This window comes from Mus musculus, chromosome 3, assembly GCF_000001635.26.
Source record: "Mus musculus strain C57BL/6J chromosome 3, GRCm38.p6 C57BL/6J".
Lineage (NCBI taxonomy): Eukaryota > Metazoa > Chordata > Mammalia > Rodentia > Muridae > Mus > Mus musculus.
Window position 1 is genome coordinate 36,884,122 of NC_000069.6, and position 22,276 is coordinate 36,906,397.

At 36.4% G+C, this 22,276-nt stretch overlaps 1 protein-coding gene across 17 annotated transcripts in view; it reads left to right on the forward strand.

The window, feature by feature from the left end:
• 4932438A13Rik (RIKEN cDNA 4932438A13 gene) overlaps positions 1–22,276 on the forward strand; it is a 189,971-nt gene that overhangs the window by 21,059 nt on the left and 146,636 nt on the right. For all 17 annotated transcript variants that reach the window (XR_001783681.2, XM_006535446.4, XM_017319536.2 and 14 more), the window contains exons 7-13: positions 1,236–1,422; positions 3,098–3,179; positions 3,554–3,747; positions 5,702–5,781; positions 6,674–6,824; positions 11,138–11,294; positions 11,685–11,763. Coding sequence is in view for 16 of the 17 variants with exons in the window: in XM_006535446.4 (XP_006535509.1) it covers positions 1,236–1,422; positions 3,098–3,179; positions 3,554–3,747; positions 5,702–5,781; positions 6,674–6,824; positions 11,138–11,294; positions 11,685–11,763 (930 nt within the window). In the remaining variant the exon portion in view is untranslated. The remainder of the gene's footprint in view (positions 1–1,235; positions 1,423–3,097; positions 3,180–3,553; positions 3,748–5,701; positions 5,782–6,673; positions 6,825–11,137; positions 11,295–11,684; positions 11,764–22,276) is intronic.

Below are 22,276 nucleotides of genomic sequence, written 5' to 3' on the forward strand. Positions count from 1 at the left end.
TGGTGACTTGAACCAGAGCATTAAAAAGGGCTTGGATTTCGAATGTTTTGTGAAAAGCAGACATGAAAGAGCAATCGAAGCTTTTGAGCTTTAGCAATGGAAAAGACAAGCTTTCTGTTGATGAGGGACACTCCGTATTGGGTTTGGGTAGGAAAATCAGGTGTTGGTAAACCTTACTTCAGAGAAGTCGGACACATTGAGTGCTGCCACTTGCCCTTGGAGTCCTGGGCACCACTGTTGATTACTAAGCACAGGTTTAAACCTGATGCATGATTGAATTTGATTCACTTGTTTAAAATGGGTAATTTCACTTATTCGTTTCAAGAATTGTGGTACTTTATGTATATTAATAAAACACTGCCTATGTATCATCTGCTTTTAAGAATTTGATATGCAGTAAGGAGGAATGGTGGAATGGTTGATGTAATAGGGATTGTCTTAGCTCTTAGTCGTGGTAAACCTGGAGAAACAGCAGAGAATCAAGGTCAAATAACTACTTAAATAACAGGAAGTACAGTTCATGGACGCGGAGTACTTGGAGTTAATATATATTTTATTTTAGTACCATTGATTTTTTTTTTTTAAGGACTGAATTTGTTCCTCTCTACCCAATTGTCCTAGAAAGGAATGAGAAAATACCTCCAGATTGAACTAATAGGATTACTATGCTAAAAATAAATGTTTATGATTTGTTTGTCTTCGTTTCTTTTAAAAAATTGAATGGCAGTGCATTTTGTTAGTTAAAAATTTATATTTGCTTATAGTTTTCAATATTTCATTTTGATGTCTACAGAAAGGATAGATACTTGTTTAAATTATAGCTTCATCTACTATTAAGATGAGAGTTAACATGTTTTTTTCACTCATTTTTAAAAATGAAAGTTTTTTATAACTGATTATCCAATTTTAAAGAATATGCAATATGATCATTTAGGTGGAAGTGAAAAATAGACTATGTTACAAAGATGTTAAGAAAATGTAACATTTTATTTTAGAACAAAAGAAATTTTTGATAAGTTTATTCTAATATGGTTGACATGACCATGGCTTGAAACTTTCTCCATAGAAACTAATGTCCTTTCTCTTATAAGTTGGGTTGTTTTACTTTGTGAAACAAGTTTTGATAAAAAGTACTGTGATTAAAATCCTTGAAAGTTGACTAAATCCTTTCTTTCCATTCTGCTGTTTGTTTTATTCATTCTTTTTTTTTCTTTTTCTGTAACTTGTATCTTTAGATCCAAAGGCAGAAACCAGATTATATATCACAGTTAATGACTTTGAATTTCATGTCTACAATCGGTCTGATCTTTATGGACGCCTTCAAGAATTGTTTGGTTTGGAACCAACTATAATTCCACCCAAGAAAGATGATGATAAAACCCGGGAAAATGGGAGAACAAGAACGCAGTCCAAAATTGAAAGGTTCAGTTTAATACTTGAATCTTACACATTTCTAATGTTTAAACTCTTTTTTAGTAGAATATCATTAACATTGTTCACCTAAACAGAATATAATCTCTTTGTTTTATATAGCTATATAATCTTTCAAAAACTGAAGTAATGTAAGATTAGTTTATATAAAAAGCCCTGTCTCTTTTCTTTTCTCTATATTACTTTTCTCCAGATTCAGACAGTTATTAATTTGCCCTTTATCTTTTAATATGTGTATGTAAATATATACCATATTTATGTATTTGAAGTACACAGGTAAATATTGTGTTTATGAAAATCATGTGTGGTCTCTTGTCTAATGTCATTTTTCTTTGATTTGCACTCTCTCTTTCTCTCTTTCTTGTGGTGCTAGAGATTAGCCAGGGCCTTGGTCATGCTAAGTGAGCACTCTACCATTTGCTAATCCCCAGCCCTGTGATCTGCTATTATTTTGGAAATATATATTGAAATCTTTCTGTATCTGTGTACCTTAAATATATAACAATTTTACAAAGGAAAATAGAATATGTTCTATGTGCTATAAAAATGTGTATTACTGTCACTTATCTTTGTTTATATATATGTTGTTAAAGTTGAGAGTCAGAACAGGACTAGAGAAAAGAAAATCTATTGTAGAAAGACAGATAAAACTTTAAGAAGGCACTTAAAATAATACTCAGAGTCAGTACAATGTTCAGTGCATAGTAATTTAGTCTGAGTCTTGGAAAATAAGCCATAATTAGAAAGTTATTAGTAAATGAAATGACTCATATACCCTTTCTAGTGAAATGAAAGTTTCTTAAATTAAAAATTTTATTCAAAAGGATTGTTTTTGTCAAACTATTATTTTCAAATGCAGCTCATTTTAATTTTAATTGTTATATTTTAGAGACACTCTTATTTATATTTTTTAGTCTGAAAGATGTTCCATTGTATGAAATATTATTCTGATTTTTTTTAAGAGAAGAAAATCTTGTTATTGAAACAAAATGCATATGATAAAACAAGCCAGTGCTAGAAAGGCAAATATTATATAATCTTGTTTACATGTTGAGTTTAAAAAATAAATTTGTTTTTACTCAGCTAGGCATGGATACAAATGTGAGTTTTAGATCAGCTAATAGTGAGACCCTTTCTTAAAAAAAGTAAAAAATAAAAAGAAACTCCCAAAGAATAAAATATTGTTTAAAAATAAGTAGAGAATAGATAGCCAACAACACAGGCTCCCTCCCCCTGAGTCTTAAACTCAGAGAAACCGGGTAGAATTGTGGTTCCTAGGGGCCAGAGGTGATGAGGGCCATCCTGACTTACATCTTGATGGCATACGTCACCTGGTTGCTGTAATATCTTAGCTGTGTTATAAAGTAGGGTGATGGGATGGGTGCCACAGTACAAAAAAATGTCATGTTCTACTTTAGAGTGTTCTTCTAGAAAGGTAGTTTTTCACTGTAGCTTCAAAAATAAACCAGAATGAAAAAGTACAGGCTAAGAAATCCTTTTAGGGACCATGCTGTCTTCATGTGGTGGTTGTTTTGTTTACTTGAATACTCTTTAGATGTATTTGGAAAATGCAGCTGGCATTAGTGATGTATGATGTGAGGTAGTTTAATTTTGTACTCTCAGGTATTTAAGATTTTCTTCATGTCAGTTTTATTTTTCTCATCAGAGTTAAAGTAAAAACAGAATCTCAAGACCCCACATCTTCATGGAGATCACTTATCCCAGTCATTAAGGTCAATGTGAGCACAGTAAGTAAATTATGTTGCGTCATGTTTGGCAGGTTAATGCAAATCAAAGTCTATGTAAGAAAAGAAAGCAATTTTTTGTACATTTTTTGTTCCTATTTCTTTAGCATGTGAATGAGCTGTTTTAACACCAGCTCTACATTTGGATGCTTATTAAATCTGAAGGGATATTTACAAATGTTTAAATTACTCTAAACTTATCTCTAGATTTTTTTAAATGTTGGTTTAAATGGATGATGATTATTTTAAATAATGATTTAAGTAGCATATACAGCTAAAGTGGAATCATTTAGTTGTTGCATAAAAATGTTCCTAGTTCAGCTAAGGAAAACAATGACTAGACTATGTTGGTATAATATCTCTTTTTATGTTTTTAGGGACGTTTGGCCTTTGGGAATCATTATCAACCTCAGACTCTATGCATCAACTTTGATGATGCGTTCTTAACGTATACTACAAAACCACCTTCAAGTCATCTTGACCAGTTCATGCACATTGTGAAAGGAAAGCTTGAAAATGTTCGAGTCATGCTTGTTCCTAGTCCAAGATATGTTGGCCTACAAAATGATGAGTAAGTAAACATCATGAAAGTGGTAGCTTCTTTCCCCTGGAGCCTATAGCAGCCTTCTCATTTCTATGGTAGAAGTTGTACAGTAAGTACAAGGCTTTCCAGTTGTTAAAGTCTTTGTGCTAAGAAGTGATAGTCATACTTCTCAGTGTGTTTCTGTGTAGTTAGTAGTATAATTATTTTACTCTCTTTTGCTCACTTATTTTTGTTTAAATTAAGCTTTGATGTTGTTAGGATATGCCCATTAAAGGTGTATTTTTCTGTCTAGAAAGTTTAGATAAATAATAAAATGAAGAGATTAATTTATAGTGGATTTAGTGAAAGTTGAAAATTGACTAATTTTTTTTTTTTTTGGAAAATTTGGTTAGAATGGTCTAATTTTGAGACAACCATTTAAGTTTTCTTTGAACCTCAAAGAGTTTTTCTATCTGCATGCTAATGTTTCCCCATGCTGAAATAGCTGTTCTAGTTAGAAGATAGGTTGCCTGAGAATGCACAGCAGACCCACTACTTAGGTGAGATGCTTGCAGCAGGAAGGGACCAGGTCTGAGGAGACAGCCCTGCCAGACACCGGGTCTTGTCTTTACCTCTGGAATAACGGTCCCCATTCCTCATATTTTTTCAGTCTCTTCTTTTTTATGATGAGTACTCTGGCTGAAGTTGTGTAATTTTAAATAATATATATATGGAAACTTTCTATTGTGATATTTCAGCTTTTTCTTTGTTTTATCAGCCATGTAAGTTTTTATGAAATTATGGAAAGCAGCTTTTAACTCTTGGCTGATATGCTGCTAAAATAAAATCTCCAGGATCAGCTAGTATGGTAGAGAGGTTCCCCTATATTAGTTCTAGGTGACTATGGTCTACTTCACCTAACTCTTAGAGACTTGACTAAAGATGTTCTGGAATTTGGTAGATGAACAAAACTTTGTGTTAATAGGTCAAGTGTAATGAACAGAACTGTAGTTTTAAATAACTAGAGAGATAAGAAAGTGTTCTCCTATTAATATTTTATATAACATTATTTAAAATTGTATTTTTCAAAAATGTAGATACTGGATGCCATGCCTTTCATTTTAGCACTTAAGAGGAAGGGGTAGGCAGATAAGGAGTTCAAGGTCCCACGTGGTTAGTGAGTCTCAGGCCTTAGGCTACATGAAATTATATTTAAAAACAAAGCAAAACAAAACAAAAACTCCCACCAGATTGGCTTACCTTTTGTGGCTTTCTAAAGCCTTTATTTTGTGGTATTTAGAAGAAAATTATTGCATTCATATATGCTGCTATCTAATGATTGAAAGATGGATTTTTATGTAGTAGACAATAATATGGGATATGGCAGAGAAGCTGTTAACTCTAAAGTTTGAGAGAAGGAAACTTAGAGAAGCATTCATGTCAAATTTTAAATTCAGGATAATTGTTGTACATTTATTAATCAGTGAAATACTCTTAGAGAAAAGTAATTAAATTGTTATAGATAAAATGACAATTCTTTTGTTTCTGAATGACTATAGTACATTTTTCTGGTTGATTAGCTATTACTTAGGATTATAATGATAGTAATATAATTATTTAAATTTTGCCATAAAAGCAGAATTTGATTATTATTATTATTTGATTATTTCAGTAATTATTGTTGTGTTTAACCTCCATTTTAATTAAATATATTTCTTTTCAAACTTAAAGTGAAGTCTCTAAGCCAATTGTTTTCTTCTTAAACTAATTTACCAATAAAATTTAAGTCATTTTATCATTTAACCTGATGTAAAATACAACTAGAGTAACTTTGTATAGTGCTTGTCTGTGTGAAAGATGTTCTTTTCCTTTTAAGATAGAACCTGTCATGTGCTTTGTAGGTTCCCCCTTCTTTGTTTTCACTCTTGCTCACTGTCTGCTAGACTGCAGAGCACTTTGTAGTGTAAGATGTACCTCGTGTGCCTCATCCTTGTTTCCTTAGACCCCCGAGACTGATGGGAGAAGGGTTTGTGGTGCTGCAGTCAAATGATGTTGATCTCTACTATTACATGGATGAGCCAGGTATGTCCTCTTTGAAAGTCGTACAGGAATGGCTCTGTTTCTTCCCTGAAGGACTGTTGCCTACACATTGGAAATCTTCTGAAAGTTAGCATCAGTAAGTTAGAAATTTGACTATGAGAGTGTTAAATTTCTTTAAAAAGAGATGTCATGTCTTAAGAGTTGAGTTATTACATTACTATTTTATAAAATAACTCATTTCTACAGATACCTTAAAAATTGATGCAGGTAATTCTAAAGAAAATCCTTAGGGAATGTGGAACCGGGTCGTTCGTCTTAGCTTAAAGGAGAAAATCACAATTGTTAGACTTGAACTTTAAAACTTAAAAATTGAGACCTAGCTACTTTGAGTGTTTGATAGATGGCTTCCATTTGAGAAAAGTACCTAATATTGGATTGTTTCAGCTTCTGTTCTTTTTGCCACCAAGGGATTTGTGTGGTCACACACCCTAATTTTTCAGTATAGGACCAGGATTTTACTTGCCTTTTTATCATGACATTGCAGAAACAATGGTGCTCTCAAGGGCCCTCCCCTGACTCCTTGATCACTAATTGAGGAAATGCCTTACAGCTGGATCTCATGGAGGCACTTCCTCAAGGGAGGCGCCTTTCTCTGTGATAATTCCAGGCTGTGTCAAATTGACACACAAAACCAGCCAGTACAATTACTAAAGCTATTCTTTATATAGGTAAATAGTAAGTTTATTATTTAATTGAAATCATGGAATTTTAATTCGAACACACTAAATTTAATATATAACATACAAACAAAACAAGACAAAAACGTTTTAGGGACTTACAAAATTTTAAGTGTAAGGTTTCCTGAGACTAAAACATTTGAACTGCTAGTGTGTAGTGGTTTTAACTAATTGCCTTTAACTGTTCTGGGATACAGGACTTGTTCCAGAAGAAACAGAAGAGAGTACAGAAGGGGACATAAGCAGTGAAGACTGTAAATTACAAGACTTACCTCCATGCTGGGGGCTAGACATCGTTTGTGGTAAAGGGACAGACTTTAACTATGGACCCTGGGCTGACAGGCAGAGGTACTTGAGTGATTATATTTCTAATAATCTTTCAAGTGCATTGAGATCTTATTTTTATACAATACTAGCTTAATGTTTTAAACTATTTTTATTATTTTTTAATTATGTGTATTCATATGTGACTGTGGGTGTGTGCACATGAGCTCACGTATCCATAGAGGCCAGAGGATCTCCTGGAGCTGGAATTACAGTCAGGTTTGATATGCTCATCATAGGTGCCAGGAACCAAACTCAGGTCCTCTGGAAGAGCAGCTGAGCCATCGCTCTACTACCCCCACCCCCAACCCCACTCCTGCTCGGCTTAGTTTTTGTAACTTATTTATATTGTGGCAAAATAAGTTTTCACTGAACACTTTGATCCAAATATTAACTTGTTTATGGAGAAACCACAAACAAGCTGCAGTGAGCAGCCTACTTACTGGTTCTTTTGTTTTATTTTTGCATTTCATTGATGATTTATTTATTGACCCTCTGAGAGCCTGGGGCTTTGGGGGTATATAGATTCATAAATGAAAGACTTGGTAAAATGGAAGACATAGCTTTGGTGAGGCTTTAATTCATGAGGGAAGGGTCTTAGTGACAGGCTAGAAAACAGTAGTGGTTTCCTAGCACTGAATAGCAAAGCATCTCTGGGTATACATTCAACAGTGGAGACTTGTCTAATTAAGTTCTGGAGGCCAAGAATCCCACTTGGAAGTATTAGCAGTGTTGGTTCCCTCTGGCCATCATGAGAGGAGGATATGTCCCAGGCCTCTTTTTGAAGCTGAGGCAACATGTGATGTCTCTGTAACCATATACAGTCATGTTCTAAACGCTGGGCTTAGGATTTAAATATGAATTGTTTTAGAGCACAGGTTAGCTTGTAACAAACTATTTTGCATTATGGTTATTACAGTGAATGAAAAAGGCCTTATTAAATGATGTGTGGCTGTAGTTTATGAAGGAAGTAGAGATTTTCTAGGGGAAGAAAAATGGTGTGAATCATCAAGGAAAAATGAGTAGGGATAGTAGAAAATTGTCCTGAGGGTCTCATAGGTAGATCAGAGTTCTATAATAAAGACATTTCAACTCTCCAGAGGCCTAGGTAGGAGAATTGTGAATTGGAGGCCAGACTGAGCTATGAAGTGAGACCCCAACTAAATGCCATGAGCTGAGGTTCTGAGTAAATGGTACCTTGTCTACCTAATTGCGAGGGCTAAAGAAAATAAGTAAGTAAGTAAATAAATAAATAATAATTGCTTGTATGGATTTTACAGTAATGAGGATTATCTGAAAGGCTTGCTTATTTGAGGCAGGGGCTCTTGTTCAACCTGACCTTACACTCTGGATTCAAGTGAGCCTTTTGCTTTAGTCTCTTGACTGTCTGGAACTTGTCTTGAGTATCATACCTGTCTACCTGGAAGATTCTTTTAAATTATTCATCTGTTAATTTAAGTAACTTTTATTTGTAATAGATTATGACCGATTTACTACGTTTGAAGAATTTTAAAGGCAACATTTAGCACTGTGTTTTTTTAAGTGGCATTTTACATTGCTTAGAATTAGTTTAGTTTTGAATTTGTGCTCAAGCTTTCTTGTAGAGAGAAAAGCCAAGTCCCTCACTGAATCGGGAATTATTAACCTGTTGAAAGAGTGGTGATATTTCTGTCAATGCTGTCTTAGTTAGGGTTTCCCTTGCTGTGCACAGACACCATGACCAAGGCACCTCCTACAAGGACAACATTTAATTGGGGCTGGCTTACAGGTTCCGAGGTTCAGTCCATTATCATCAGTCATGGCAGGAAGCATGACAGTGTTTAGGCAGGCACGGTGCAGTGGAGCTGAGAGTTCTATATCTTCATCTGAAGGCATACAGGAGAAGACTGGCATCCTCAGGTAGCTAGGAGGAAGCTCTTTAAAGCCCACACCCACAGTGACACACTTCTTCCAACAAGGCCACAGCCCTAATAGTCCTATTGCGGCAGAGGCCAAGCTTATTCAAACCACAACAGATGCATTGATTCTTTTTATACTTTTTTAGTTTCAAAAAAACTTCCTACCTTCTGTTGTTGGAATAATTACACACTTTGTCAAGTAATATGGGATTTGTTCTTACTTTTTAAAAAATGGCATTAGATTATGGGATAGACCCCCGGGTGGGGCAGTCTCTGGATGGTCCATCCTTTCGTCTTAGCTCCAGACTTTGTCTCTGCAACTTCTTCCATGGATATTTTATTCCCTATTCTAGGGAGGAATGAAGTATCCACGAGTTGGTCTTCCTTCTTGATTTTCTTGTGTTTTGGAAGTTGTATCTTGGGTATTCTAGGTTTCTGGGCTAATATCCATTTATCAGTGAGTGCATATCAAGTGACTTGTGATTGGGTTACCTCACTCAGGATGATACTCTCCAGATACATCCATTTGCCCAAGAATTTCATAAATTCATTGTTTTTAATAGCTGAGTAGTACTCCATTGGGTAAAAGTACCACATCTTCTGTATCCATTCCCCTGTTGAGGGACATCTGGGTTCTTTCCAGCTTCTGGCTATTATAAATAGGGCTGCTATGAACATAGTGGAGCATGTTTCCTTCATACCGGTTGGGACATCTTCTTGATATATGCCCAGGAGAGGTATTGCTGGATCCTCATACGAGACAGCTATACTTTTCTTTTTATAGTAATTTTTTTTAGGTTTAATGATGCTGTGGTCACTGTGCCATCAGTTGAAAATGAGAGGCTTCTATTAAGTAATAAGCTAAATCTATTTGGACTGTATTCAGAAATCTTAGAAGAACTTAAAGTGTTTTTTGTTTTTTAAATCTGTTGAACAATTCTATTAAAAATGAAATGTTTTTGTATTTTTATTAGTCAAATAATGCATGATTAAGTTATAATTAATATTGCTATAATTAAAATATTAGCACATATTTACTCAAAAGCACAAGTTAAAATTTTGATAATATAGTTTTTTAAAAAAGATATTTCTACTATATATACTGTGTGTATATATGCCTGCAGGCCAGAAGAGGGCACCAGATCTGGTTATGAGCCACCATGGGGTTACTGGGAATTGAACTCAGGACCTCTGGAAGGAGACAGTGCTTTTAATTTCTAAGCCATCTATCTCTCCAGCTCCAGTTTTTGAGTTTTGAGACAAGGTCTCTCTACATAGCTCTCCATGCCCTAGACCTCACCGTGTAGACCAGGGTAACCTAAAACTTAGAAAGCGACCTGTCTCTTCCTGAGAGCTGGGATGAAAGGTCTACTACACCAATCCTGGCATATAAATTCACTTTAGAGACTGGCTGATCTTTGTATTATTTAGAAAAATGATACTACAGTTAATGTGCGACAGAACTTCACTTTCATAACCTCCTCTAGCAGGTTTTTCCTTTGTTGCGAGAGAATCCCAGTGCATTTTTCATTTAGTCTCAGAGCCATTCATGTTCATAAAAATCACAAGGCTTAATTTTCAGTGTGCTTTTATTCATGTGAGTAGTGTTTGCTTCCCTATTTTTGTGGAAGATGGCTTGTGTGATGGGGGAAGGTATTATACATTCCTTAGGTTTTTTTCATCTTTGTCAAGTGATACAAGGAGATGTACACTCAGCATCTAAATACTTGTTCACTTTTTAGAACATACTGTTGTTTGTCCTTTCATTGATACTATGTTGATAAAAGAGATTGCAAACAGTTGGAGTGACGGCTTGGTGGTTAAGAGAGCTTATTGGTCTTGCAGAGGACCTTGATTTTATGGCCAGCACCCACAGCTGTCTGCAACTCTGGTTCCAGAGGTCTGACAACCCTTTTGTCCTTCACACGTGGTGCATGCATGTTCTGCACAGATATATATGCCTGCAAAATACTCATACATATAATGTAAAAATAAAGGTTACATTTTTTTGAGTGATTATGAAAATAATAGAAAACTCTTCCATGTGTGCATGATTAACGTAATCCTCAGTGCCACTCCATGAGATAAGTTATTCTTATAGAGAAGGGAGCAGACCAGGTTTCCTCAGGAAGATTAGGTCACTTGCTCCGGGAAGAATGATAAATTAAGCTATACTCTTTCAGTTCTTTCTTGATAGTTGTACACCTGATATGCTTGCAGCATTTATTATAACTCACATACACTTAGATTGAACCCTGCTCATGTCTCACTCGATAATATTATAATGTTAGGTGTTCAAAGCTCATTAATAAGATGTGGAAAAATAGTTTGTCAAATGAGATAGCAATGATAATGTAAGGTTAAAATATGATTTCGGACCCTTATCAAAGACAGTTGTATTTGACTAAAACACTGTTTCTCTTTTTCCTTTTTATGTAGAGATTGTTTATGGAAGTTTTTCTTTCCACCTGATTATCAAGTTCTGAAAGTCTCTGAGATTGCACAGCCTGGAAGACCAAGACAAATCCTTGCATTTGAACTCCGAATGAATATTATTACAGATGCTACCATTGACTTGCTGTTTACCAAAAACAGGGTATCCATTATAAGATTGTAGAGAATAGTATTAAAAATCTGAAAATGACTTTGCAGATTTTTTGTGGGTCCTATTTCTATGTTTAGCTTCATTTCTGTGGGCTCCCCATTCCTCCTTAATTTTAACTTTTTGCTTTTATAGTCCTTTATTTAAAGTGTTAAATAATGATTAATATTAATAACAATGGACTTTAAAGTTATCTTCTAGTTTCTCTATTATATTTTGTTAAATTGCTTTAAGTATAATTTTTATATAAATTTGAATCTTGATTTGTACAGAGTTTTAGTAGTTCATATTAATAGTGATTATATTTCTTTGATAATTTAAAAGTAAATGATAAGAACATAAGTACAATAAATGTCATGTAACTCAATCTTGTTCTTTTGGTAGGAAACAAATGCTGTGCATGTAAATGTAGGGGCTGGCTCATATTTAGAAATTAATATTCCGATGACAGTTGACGAAAATGGTAAGCTATCATTATTTTGCCTGAAATTATTAGTGACATAATTTATATATTATTATAGTTTGTTAGTCCTTCCAGAGTAACAGTAGTAGTGTTTCATTTTTATTTTTTGTCTTTTAATTTAAATATAGTTAGTTTTTTACTGATACATAAAAGAGTACCTATTTATGGGATACTATGTGATACTTAAACCCATGTATATAGACGTAGAATGTTCAAATCAAAGTAAATATGTCTGTTTTTACATTTGTAACTTCTGTGTGGTAAAATTCATTTAAAATTTTGTTTAGTTCTGCACTTATTGAGATAGTGTCTCACTGTAGAGCCCATGCATACCAAAGAGGTGCTGTGTAACTTAGGCTTGTCCCCAGCTTGAGATAACTCTTGTCTCAGACTCCCAATTGCTGTCTATGATCACAGCTCGGTACCACCATGCTGACAGGCTTTCCTTGAACTTTGAAAAGTATACTGCATATTCTCATTATCTGCAGGTTAGTCTGCACTTTTGTCTGTAACTTAGTAGTCCTTGTTCACTCACTCCCACCCTTCTTTCTCCTTATTCGCCCCAGCCATTATGCTCTCAGTTTCTGTGAGATCAGCTTTTGTTATTGTTGTTTGTCTTGTTTTTGATCTTAGGTTGCATGCTTTAGTGAGATCATTAATATCTTAGGTTGCATGCTTTAGTGAGATCATTAATAAGATCACATCATTTTTTTGTTTTGCTTATTGCACTTGACAAAATGATATTCATTTTGAGCCATTGTGTCACAGATGATAGGATTTTATCTGTTTTTTTTTAATACAGCTAGCTTTCCATTTCATATATGTATCATATTTCTTGTCCATTCATCAGTTGATGGATATCTTCTTAGCTTGTTTTCATGTCTTGGCTTTTATGAATGGCACTGCAGTGAATGTGGGCACTCAGGTGGTCTCCAGCCTTCTTATTTCATTGTCTTTGGAGATAGACCCTGTAATGGAGTTTCTGGGTAACATGATGGTTCTATTTATAATTTTTTGGAAGTATTTACGAGCAGATGAGGAATAGTTTTAATTTTTATGTTCTTGTGGCTTAAACTTATATAATTATTTGATATCTAGACAGAACAATTTTCTACTTTTTAGGTGTTTGCTGTATTTTTATTATATTGTGTTTATCTCTTCTAGGACTGTACATGATTTGCTTAATATTTCCTAGTTAGACTCTGGTACTGTAAGAATAGATACTGTGCAGCTCATATTGAACTCAGATTCTGGGATTTAAGCAATAATTGGATGAATAACAGGCTTAAATGTTTTTCTTTTTTGAGAGGAAAGAGTTTATTTCATCTTATATCTTATAGTACATTATGAATGTTAGTCAGGACAGGAAATCAAACATGAACTTGGAGACATACACTGAAGAAGAGATCATGAAGGAATAGAATGACTATCTTGTGCAGACTGATTTCTTATTCAGCTGCTCATGGATGGCACTTGCAGTAGTAAATCATCAGTCAAGAAAATAGTCAATGATCTTTTGCCTACTAAACAGTCTGATGGAGACATTTTCTCAACTGAAGTTTCCTTTTTTCAGTTTGACTCCTGTTAGACTATATTTGATACAAAAGAAAGAACAAAAGAAGAAAAGAAGAAAGAAAGGAAAGGAAGGAAGGAAGGAGAGAAAGAAAGATTTTCTCAAAAAAACCAGCTCCTGGTTTTGTTGATTCTTTGTATAGTTCTTTTTGTTTCTACTTGGTTGATTTTAGCCCCGAGTTTGATTATTTCCTGCCATCTATTCCTCTTGGGTAAATTTGCTTCCTTTTGTTCTAGAGCTTTCAGGTGTGCTGTTAAAGCTTCTAGTGTATTCTCTCTCCAGTTTCATTTTGGAGGCACTCAGAGCTATGAGTTTTCCTCTTAGGACTGCTTTCATTGTGTCCCATAAGTTTGGGTATGTTGTACTTTCATTTTCATTGAATTCTAAAAAGTCTTTAATTTCTTTTCTTTATTTCTTTCTTGACCAAGTTATCACCGAGTAGGGCATTAGTCAGCTTCCATGTATATGTGGGCTTTCTGTTGTTTTTGTTGTTCATGGTGATCTCAATGAATGGGATTATTTCAATCTTCTTGTATTTATTGAGGCCTGTTTTTGGACCAATGATATGTTCAAATTTGGAGAAGGTACCATGAGGTTCTGAGAAGAAGGTATATCCTTTTCTTTTAGGATGAAATATTCTGTAGATACCTTTTAAATCCATTTGGTCCATCACTTCTGTTAGTTTCAGTGTGTCTCTGTATAATTTGTGTTTCAATGATCTGTCCATTGATAAGAGTGGGGTGTTGAAGTCTCCCACTATTATTGTGTGCAGTGCAATGTGTGCTTTAAGGTTGATATGGTGGATAATTATCATTACTTTTATTTATTCCTATTTTATTTTATTTTATTTTATTTAGCTCTCCTATCTTGTCTTTGTCACCTGTATTGGTGATACTATATGGAGAGAGAAAATAGAGAGGTTGAATTGTTTATTTTTACAATAAAAGCTATAGCATTTGGGCTATTCCAACTAGTTAATCCATTGAAACAGTGACTGAGGATGGCATCATATCCACCATCACCTAACTGTGATTTCTTGTGAAGAACTCACAAGAAATTATATTTGCTGGTTTTAAAATAATAGTCATGTGAGGCCATGAAGGAGATAGCTGATTCTTTAACACTGCCTAATTCAAAGGAGGTATTTGTATTTGGTAAGAAAAGTCTAAGGAGTGCCTTGATTATAGTCTGTCACAGGGGAGAATGGAAGTTAGAGGTTGTACAAAATTAATAGTGGTTCAGATATGGCAGTGCCTTTTCCCTTAAATTTCATAATGTAGGGTCTAGAGAGATGGTTCTACAGTTAAAAGCACTTTCTGTCCTACAAACGACCAGCACTTCTTGGTGCCTACAACCATCTATAACATTCTTTTCTGGCCTCTGAGGCACCATGAACACATCTATGTGTTCACATGTATATGCACATACCCAAGGCTGGCAAAATATTCATAAAATAATATCTTTAAGTTAATAATTGTGTTATTTAAGGTTTCTGCTGCTGTGATGAAACGGGATGGCCAAAAAGCAAGTTGGGGAGGAAAGGGTTTATTTGGCTTACACTTCATGTTACTGATCATCATCAGAGGAAGTCAGGATAGAAACTCAGACATGACAGGAACCTGGAGGCAGGAGCTGACGCAGAGGCCATGGAAGGATGCTGCTTACTGGTTCTCGGCCCATGGCTTGCTCAGTCTGCTTTCTTATAGGACCTAGGACCACCAGCCCAGAGATGGCATCCAACCACAGTGGGCTGGACCTTTCCCCACCCAGCCATCATGAATTAAGAAAATATTTTACAACTAGATCTTTTTTTTTTTTTTCCATTTTTTATTAGGTATTTAGCTCATTTACATTTCCAATGCTATACCAAAAGTCACCCATATCCACCCACCCCCACTCCCCTGCCCACCCACTCCCCCTTTTTGGCCCTGGTGTTCCCCTGTACTGGGGCATATAAAGTTTGCAAGTCCAATGGGCCTCTCTTTCCAGTGATGGCCGACTAGGCCATCTTTTGATATATATGCAGCTAGAGTCAAGAGCTCCGGGGTACTGGTTAGTTCATAATGTTGTTCCACCTATAGGGTTGCAGATCCCTTTAGCTCCTTGGCTACTTTCTCTAGCTCCTCCATTGGGAGCCCTATGATCCATCCATTAGCTGACTGTGAGCATCCACTTCTGTGTTTGCTAGGCCCCAGCATAGTCTCACAAGAGACAGCTACATTTGGGTCCTTTCAATAAAATCTTGCTAGTATATGCAATGGTGTCAGCGTTTGGATGCTGATTATGGGGTGGATCCCTGGATATGGCAGTCTCTACATGGTCCATCCTTTCATCTCAGCTCCAAACTTTGTCTCTGTAACTCCTTCCATGGGTGTTTTGTTCCCAAATCTAAGGAGGGGCATAGTGTCCACACTTCAGTCTTCATTCTTCTTGAGTTTCATGTGTTTAGCAAATTATATCTTATATCTTGGGTATCCTAAGTTTGGAGCTAATATCCACTTATCAGTGAGTACATATTGTGTGAGTTTCTTTGTGAATGTGTTACCTCACTCAGGATGATGCCCTCCAGGTCCATCCATTTGGCTAGGAATTTCATAAATTCATTCTTTTTAATAGCTGAGTAGTACTCCATTGTGTAGATGTACCACATTTTCTGTATCCATTCCTCTGTTGAGGGGCATCTGGATTCTTTCCAGCTTCTGGCTATTATAAATAAGGCTGCTATGAACATAGTGGAGCATGTGTCCTTCTTACCAGTTGGGGCATCTTCTGGATATATGCCCAGGAGAGGTATTGCTGGATCCTCCGGTAGTACTATGTCCAATTTTCTGAGGAACCGCCAGACTGATTTCCAGAGTGGTTGTACAAGCCTGCACCACCCACCAACAATGGAGGAGTGTTCCTCTTTCTCCACATCCACGCCAGCATCTGCTGTCACCTGAATTTTTGATCTTAGCCATTCTGACTGGTGTGAGGTGGAATCTCAGGGTTGTTTTGATTTGCATTTCCCTGATGATTAAGGATGTTGAACATTTTTTCAGGTGCTTCTCTGCCATTCGGTATTCCTCAGGTGAGAATTCTTTGTTCAGTTCTGAGCCCCATTTTTTAATGGGGTTATTTGATTTTCTGAAGTCCACCTTCTTGAGTTCTTTATATATGTTGGATATTAGTCCCCTATCTGATTTAGGATAGGTAAAGATCCTTTCCCAATCTGTTGGTGGTCTTTTTGTCTTATTGACGGTGTCTTTTGCCTTACAGAAACTTTGGAGTTTCATTAGGTCCCATTTGTCAATTCTCGATCTTACAGCACAAGCCATTGCTGTTCTGTTCAGGAATTTTTCCCCTGTGACCATATCTTCAAGGCTTTTCCCCACTTTCTCCTCTATAAGTTTCAGTGTCTCTGGTTTTATGTGAAGTTCCTTGATCCACTTAGATTTGACCTTAGTATAAGGAGATAAGTATGGATCAATTCGCATTCTTCTACACAATAACAACCAGTTGTGCCAGCACCAATTGTTGAAAATGCTGTCTTTCTTCCACTGGATGGTTTTAGCTCCCTTGTCGAAGATCAAGTGACCATAGGTGTGTGGGTTCATTTCTGGGTCTTCAATTCTATTCCATTGGTCTACTTGTCTGTCTCTATACCAGTACCATGCAGTTTTTATCACAATTGCTCTGTAGTAAAGCTTTAGGTCTGGCATGGTGATTCCGCCAGAAGTTCTTTTATGCTTGAGAAGACTTTTTGCTATCCTAGGTTTTTTGTTATTCCAGACAAATTTGCAAATTGCTCCTTCCAATTTGGTGAAAAATTGAGTTGGAATTTTGATGGGGATTGCATTGAATCTGTAGATTGCTTTTGGCAAGATAGCCATTTTTACAATGTTGATCCTGCCAATCCATGAGCATGGGATATCTTTCCATCTTCTGAGATCTTCCTTAATTTCTTTCTTCAGAGATTTGAAGTTTTTATCATACAGATCTTTCACTTCCTTAGAGTCACGCCAAGATATTTTATATTATTTGTGACTATTGAGAAGGGTGTTGTTTCCCTAATTTCTTTCTCAGCCTGTTTATTCTTTGTATAGAGAAAGGCCATTGCCTTTTTTGAGTTTATTTTATATCCAGCTACTTCACCGAAGCTGTTTATCAGGTTTAGGAGTTCTCTGGTAGAATTTTTAGGATCACTTATATATACTATCATATCATCTGCAAAAAGTGATATTTTGACTTCCTCTTTTCCAATTTGTATCCCCTTGATCTCCTTTTGTTGTCGAATTGCTCTGGCTAATACTTCAAGTACTATGTTGAAAAGGTAGGGAGAAAGTGGGCAGCCTTGTCTAGTCCCTGATTTTAGTGGGATTGCTTCCAGCTTCTCTCCATTTACTTTGATGTTGGCTACTGGTTTGCTGTAGATTGCTTTTATCATGTTTAGGTATGGGCCTTGAATTCCTGATCTTTCCAAAACTTTTATCATGAATGGGTGTTGGATCTTGTCAAATGCTTTTTCTGCATCTAAGGAGATGATCATGTGGTTTTTGTCTTTGAGTTTGTTTATATAATGGATTACATTGATGGATTTTCGTATATTAAACCATCCCTGCATCCCTGGAATAAAACCTACTTGGTCAGGATGGATGATTGCTTTAATGTGTTCTTGGATTCGGTTAGCGAGAATTTTATTGAGGATTTTTGCATCGATATTCATAAGAGAAATTGGTCTGAAGTTCTCTATCTTTGTTGGATCTTTCTGTGGTTTAGGTATCAGAGTAATAGTGGCTTCATAGAATGAGTTGGGTAGAGTACCTTCTACTTCTATTTTGTGAAATAGTTTGTGCAGAATTGGAATTAGATCTTCTTTGAAGGTCTGATAGAACTCTGCACTAAACCCATCTGGTCCTGGGCTTTTTTTGGTTGGGAGACTATTAATAACTGCTTCTATTTCTTTAGGTGATATGGGACTGTTTAGATGGTCAACTTGATCCTGATTCAACTTTGGTACCTGGTATCTGTCCAGAAATTTGTCCATTTCGTCCAGGTTTTCCAGTTTTGTTGAGTATAGCCTTTTGTAGAAGGATCTGATGGTGTTTTGGATTTCGTCAGGATCTGTTGTTATGTCTCCCTTTTCATTTCTGATTTTGTTAATTAGGATTTTGTCCCTGTGCCCTTTAGTGAGTCTAGCTAAGGGTTTATCTATCTTGTTGATTTTCTCAAAGAACCAACTCCTCGTTTGGTTAATTCTTTGAATAGTTCTTCTTGTTTCCACTTGGTTGATTTCACCCCTGAGTTTGATTATTTCCTGCCGTCTACTCCTCTTGGGTGAATTTGCTTCCTTTTTTTCTAGGGCTTTTAGATGTGTTGTCAAGCTGCTAGTATGTGCTGTCTCCCGTTTCTTCTTGGAGGCACTCAGAGCTATGAGTTTCCCTCTTAGAAATGCTTTCATTGTGTCCCATAGGTTTGGGTACGTTGTGGCTTCATTTTCATTAAACTCTAAAAAGTCTTTAATTTCTTTCTTTATTCCTTCCTTGACCAAGGTATCATTGAGAAGAGTGTTATTCAGTTTCCACGTGAATGTTGGCTTTCCATTATTTATGTTGTTATTGAAGATCAGTCTTAGGCCATGGTGGTCTGATAGGATACATGGGACAATTTCAATATTTTTGTATTTATTGAGGCCTGTTTTGTGACCAATTATATGGTCAATTTTGGAGAAGGTCCCGTGAGGTGCTGAGAAGAAGGTATATCCTTTTGTTTTAGGATAAAATGTTCTGTAGATATCTGTCAGGTCCATTTGTTTCATAACTTCTGTTAGTTTCACTGTGTCCCTGTTTAGTTTCTGTTTCCACGATCTGTCCTTTGAAGAAAGTGGTGTGTTGAAGTCTCCCACTATTATTGTGTGAGGTGTAATGTATGCTTTGATCTTTACTAAAGTGTCTCTAATGAATGTGGCTGCCCTTGCATTTGGTGCGTAGATATTCAGAATTGAGAGTTCCTCTTGGAGGATTTTACCTTTGATGAGTATGAAGTGTCCCTTCTTGTCTTTTTTGATAACTTTGGGTTGGAAGTCGATTTTATCCGATATTAAAATGGCTACTCCAGCTTGTTTCTTCAGTCCATTTGCTTGGAAAATTGTTTTCCAGCCTTTCACTCTGAGGTAGTGTCTGTCTTTTTCCCTGAGATGGGTTTCCTGTAAGCAGCAGAATGTTGGGTCCTGTTTGTGTAGCCAGTCTGTTAGTCTATGTCTTTTTATTGGGGAATTGAGTCCATTGATATTAAGAGATATTAAGGAAAAGTAATTGTTGCTTCCTTTTATTTTTGTTGTTAGAGTTGGCATTCTGTTCTTGTGGCTGTCTTCTTTTTGGTTTGTTGAATGATTACTTTCTTGTTTGTTCTAGGGCGTGATTTCTGTCCTTGTATTGCTTCTTTTCTGTTATTATCCTTTGAAGGCCTGGATTTGTGGAAAGATATTGTGTGAATTTGTTTTTGTCGTGGAATACTTTGGTTTCTCCATCTATGGTAATTGAGAGTTTGGCCGGGTATAGTAGCCTGGGCTGGCATTTGTGTTCTCTTAGTGTCTGTATAACATCTGTCCAGGCTCTTCTGGCTTTCATAGTCTCTGGTGAAAAGTCTGGTGTAATTCTGATAGGCCTTCCTTTATATGTTACTTGACCTTTCTCCCTTACTGCTTTTAATATTCTATCTTTATTTAGTGCATTTGTTGTTCTGATTATTATGTGTCGGGAGGAATTTCTTTTCTGGTCCAGTCTATTTGGAGTTCTGTAGGCTTCTTGTATGATCATGGGCATCTCTTTTTTTATGTTTGGGAAGTTTTCTTCTATAATTTTGTTGAAGATATTAGCTGGCCCTTTAAGTTGAAAATCTTCATTCTCATCAATTCCTATTATCCGTAGGTTTGGTCTTCTCATTGTGTCCTGGATTACCTGGATGTTTTGAGTTAGGATCCTTTTGCATTTTGTATTTTCTTTGACTGTTGTGTCGATGTTCTCTATGGAATCTTCTGCACCTGAGATTCTCTCTTCCATTTCTTGTATTCTGTTGCTGATGCTCGCATCTATGGTTCCAGATCTCTTTCCTAGGGTTTCTATCTCCAGCGTTGCCTCGCTTTGGGTTTTCTTTATTGTGTCTACTTCCCCTTTTAGTTCTAGTATGGTTTTGTTCATTTCCATCACCTGTTTGGATGTGTTTTCCTGTTTTTCTTTAATGATTTCTACCTGTTTGGCTGTGTTTTCCTGCTTTTCTTTAAGGGCCTGTAACTCTTTAGCAGTGCTCTCCTGTAATTCTTTAAGTGACTTATGAAAGTCCTTCTTGATGTCCTCTATCATCATCATGAGAAATGTTTTTAAATCTGGATCTAGATTTTCGGTTGTGTTGGGGTGCCCAGGACTAGGTGGGGTGGGAGTGCTGCGTTCTGATGATGGTGAGTGGTCTTGATTTCTGTTAGTAGGATTCTTACGTTTGCCTTTCGCCATCTGGTAATCTCTGAAGCTAGCTGTTTTAGTTGTCACTGTTAAGAGCTTGTTCTTCAGGTGACTCTGTTAGCCTCTATAAGCAGACCTGGAGGGTAGCACTCTCCTAGTTTCAGTGGGGAGAGTATTCTCTGCAGGCAAGCTCTCTTCTTGCAGGGCAGGTACCCAGATATCTGGTGTTCGAACCAGACTCCTGGCAGAAGTTGTGTACCACTCACTAGAGGTCTTAGGATCTCGTGTGGAATCCTGTGTGGGCCCTTGCGGGAGTCAGGCGACTCCGCTGGCAAGGTAGCCCGGGGCTCAAGTGGAGTGGAAGGGGTTTGTGCCCCAGATCAAGCCCGGGTAGCCTGCTTCCCTATGTACAGCAGTCTCAGGTTCTGCGCGATTGGATTGGGGCAGGCGCTATGTTCCACTCACCAGAGGTCTTAGGATCCCGTGGGGAGTCCCGTGTGGGCCCTTGCGGGTGTTGGGCAAGACTCTGCTGGCAAGGTAGCCCCTACAACTGGATCTTATGGAAGCTATTTCTCAATTGGGATTCCCTCCTTTCAGATAACTCTAGCTTGTGTCAAGTTGACATAGACTAGCCAGGGTAGTAATTCACATAGTAAATATCCCTGTGTCATTCTACAGTGCAAACTTGTTCAAATGTTGGCACACTGAGATAAGGGGCCACTTGAAGACTGAGAAATCAGTATCTCAGATCCCCATATAGTAGAAAGAGAGAACTAACTCTCATAGGTTATCTATCCTCTGACCTCCACACACACATCTACCTGACTGAATAAAATGTAAAAGATTATTAAAAGAATTTGGTAGATTTAAGATAATTTTATGGACCTGCGATTCCAAATACACAGAAGCCTGAAATATTTTTCATATTCAGATGTTTGGGATGAAAAAGAAAGCCTACATCAGGGCACATGCCAGGGTAGTTATAAAACTTTTAGAATAATAACATGTAGCTGTGATCTTTGAAAAAGAAGCCAGTTAAAAGAGGAAATGGCACTTCAAACTTCTGCTTATGCCGAGAATGGCCTGTATTGATGTGAGACTGTCATTACAGGAGACATATATAATATTTGGCAACTGTTTTTATATAGGGAATACTTGAAAAATCATAAAAAATATATATACTTGAATCAGTAGCTAAAGAAAAAGTATAGGACTTGTGCTTATAGTTGAAAAGTTTTGCTTAGAAGTAAACATGTACAACGTTCTCACATTCATAAGCTTTGCATCCATAGACTAAAGCAGTTATGATATGGAAATATTTAAGAAGAGTTGCACTTGTAGTATGTATTTTCCCTTGTTATCTTCTAAACAATACTGTTCAGTGGTTACTGCATAGCATTTATATTATATTAAATATATAAGTAATGTGAGATAATTTGGCATATGTGGGAGATACATGTAACAATTGGAATATTTTGATATTTCACATAAAAGTCTTGAACGT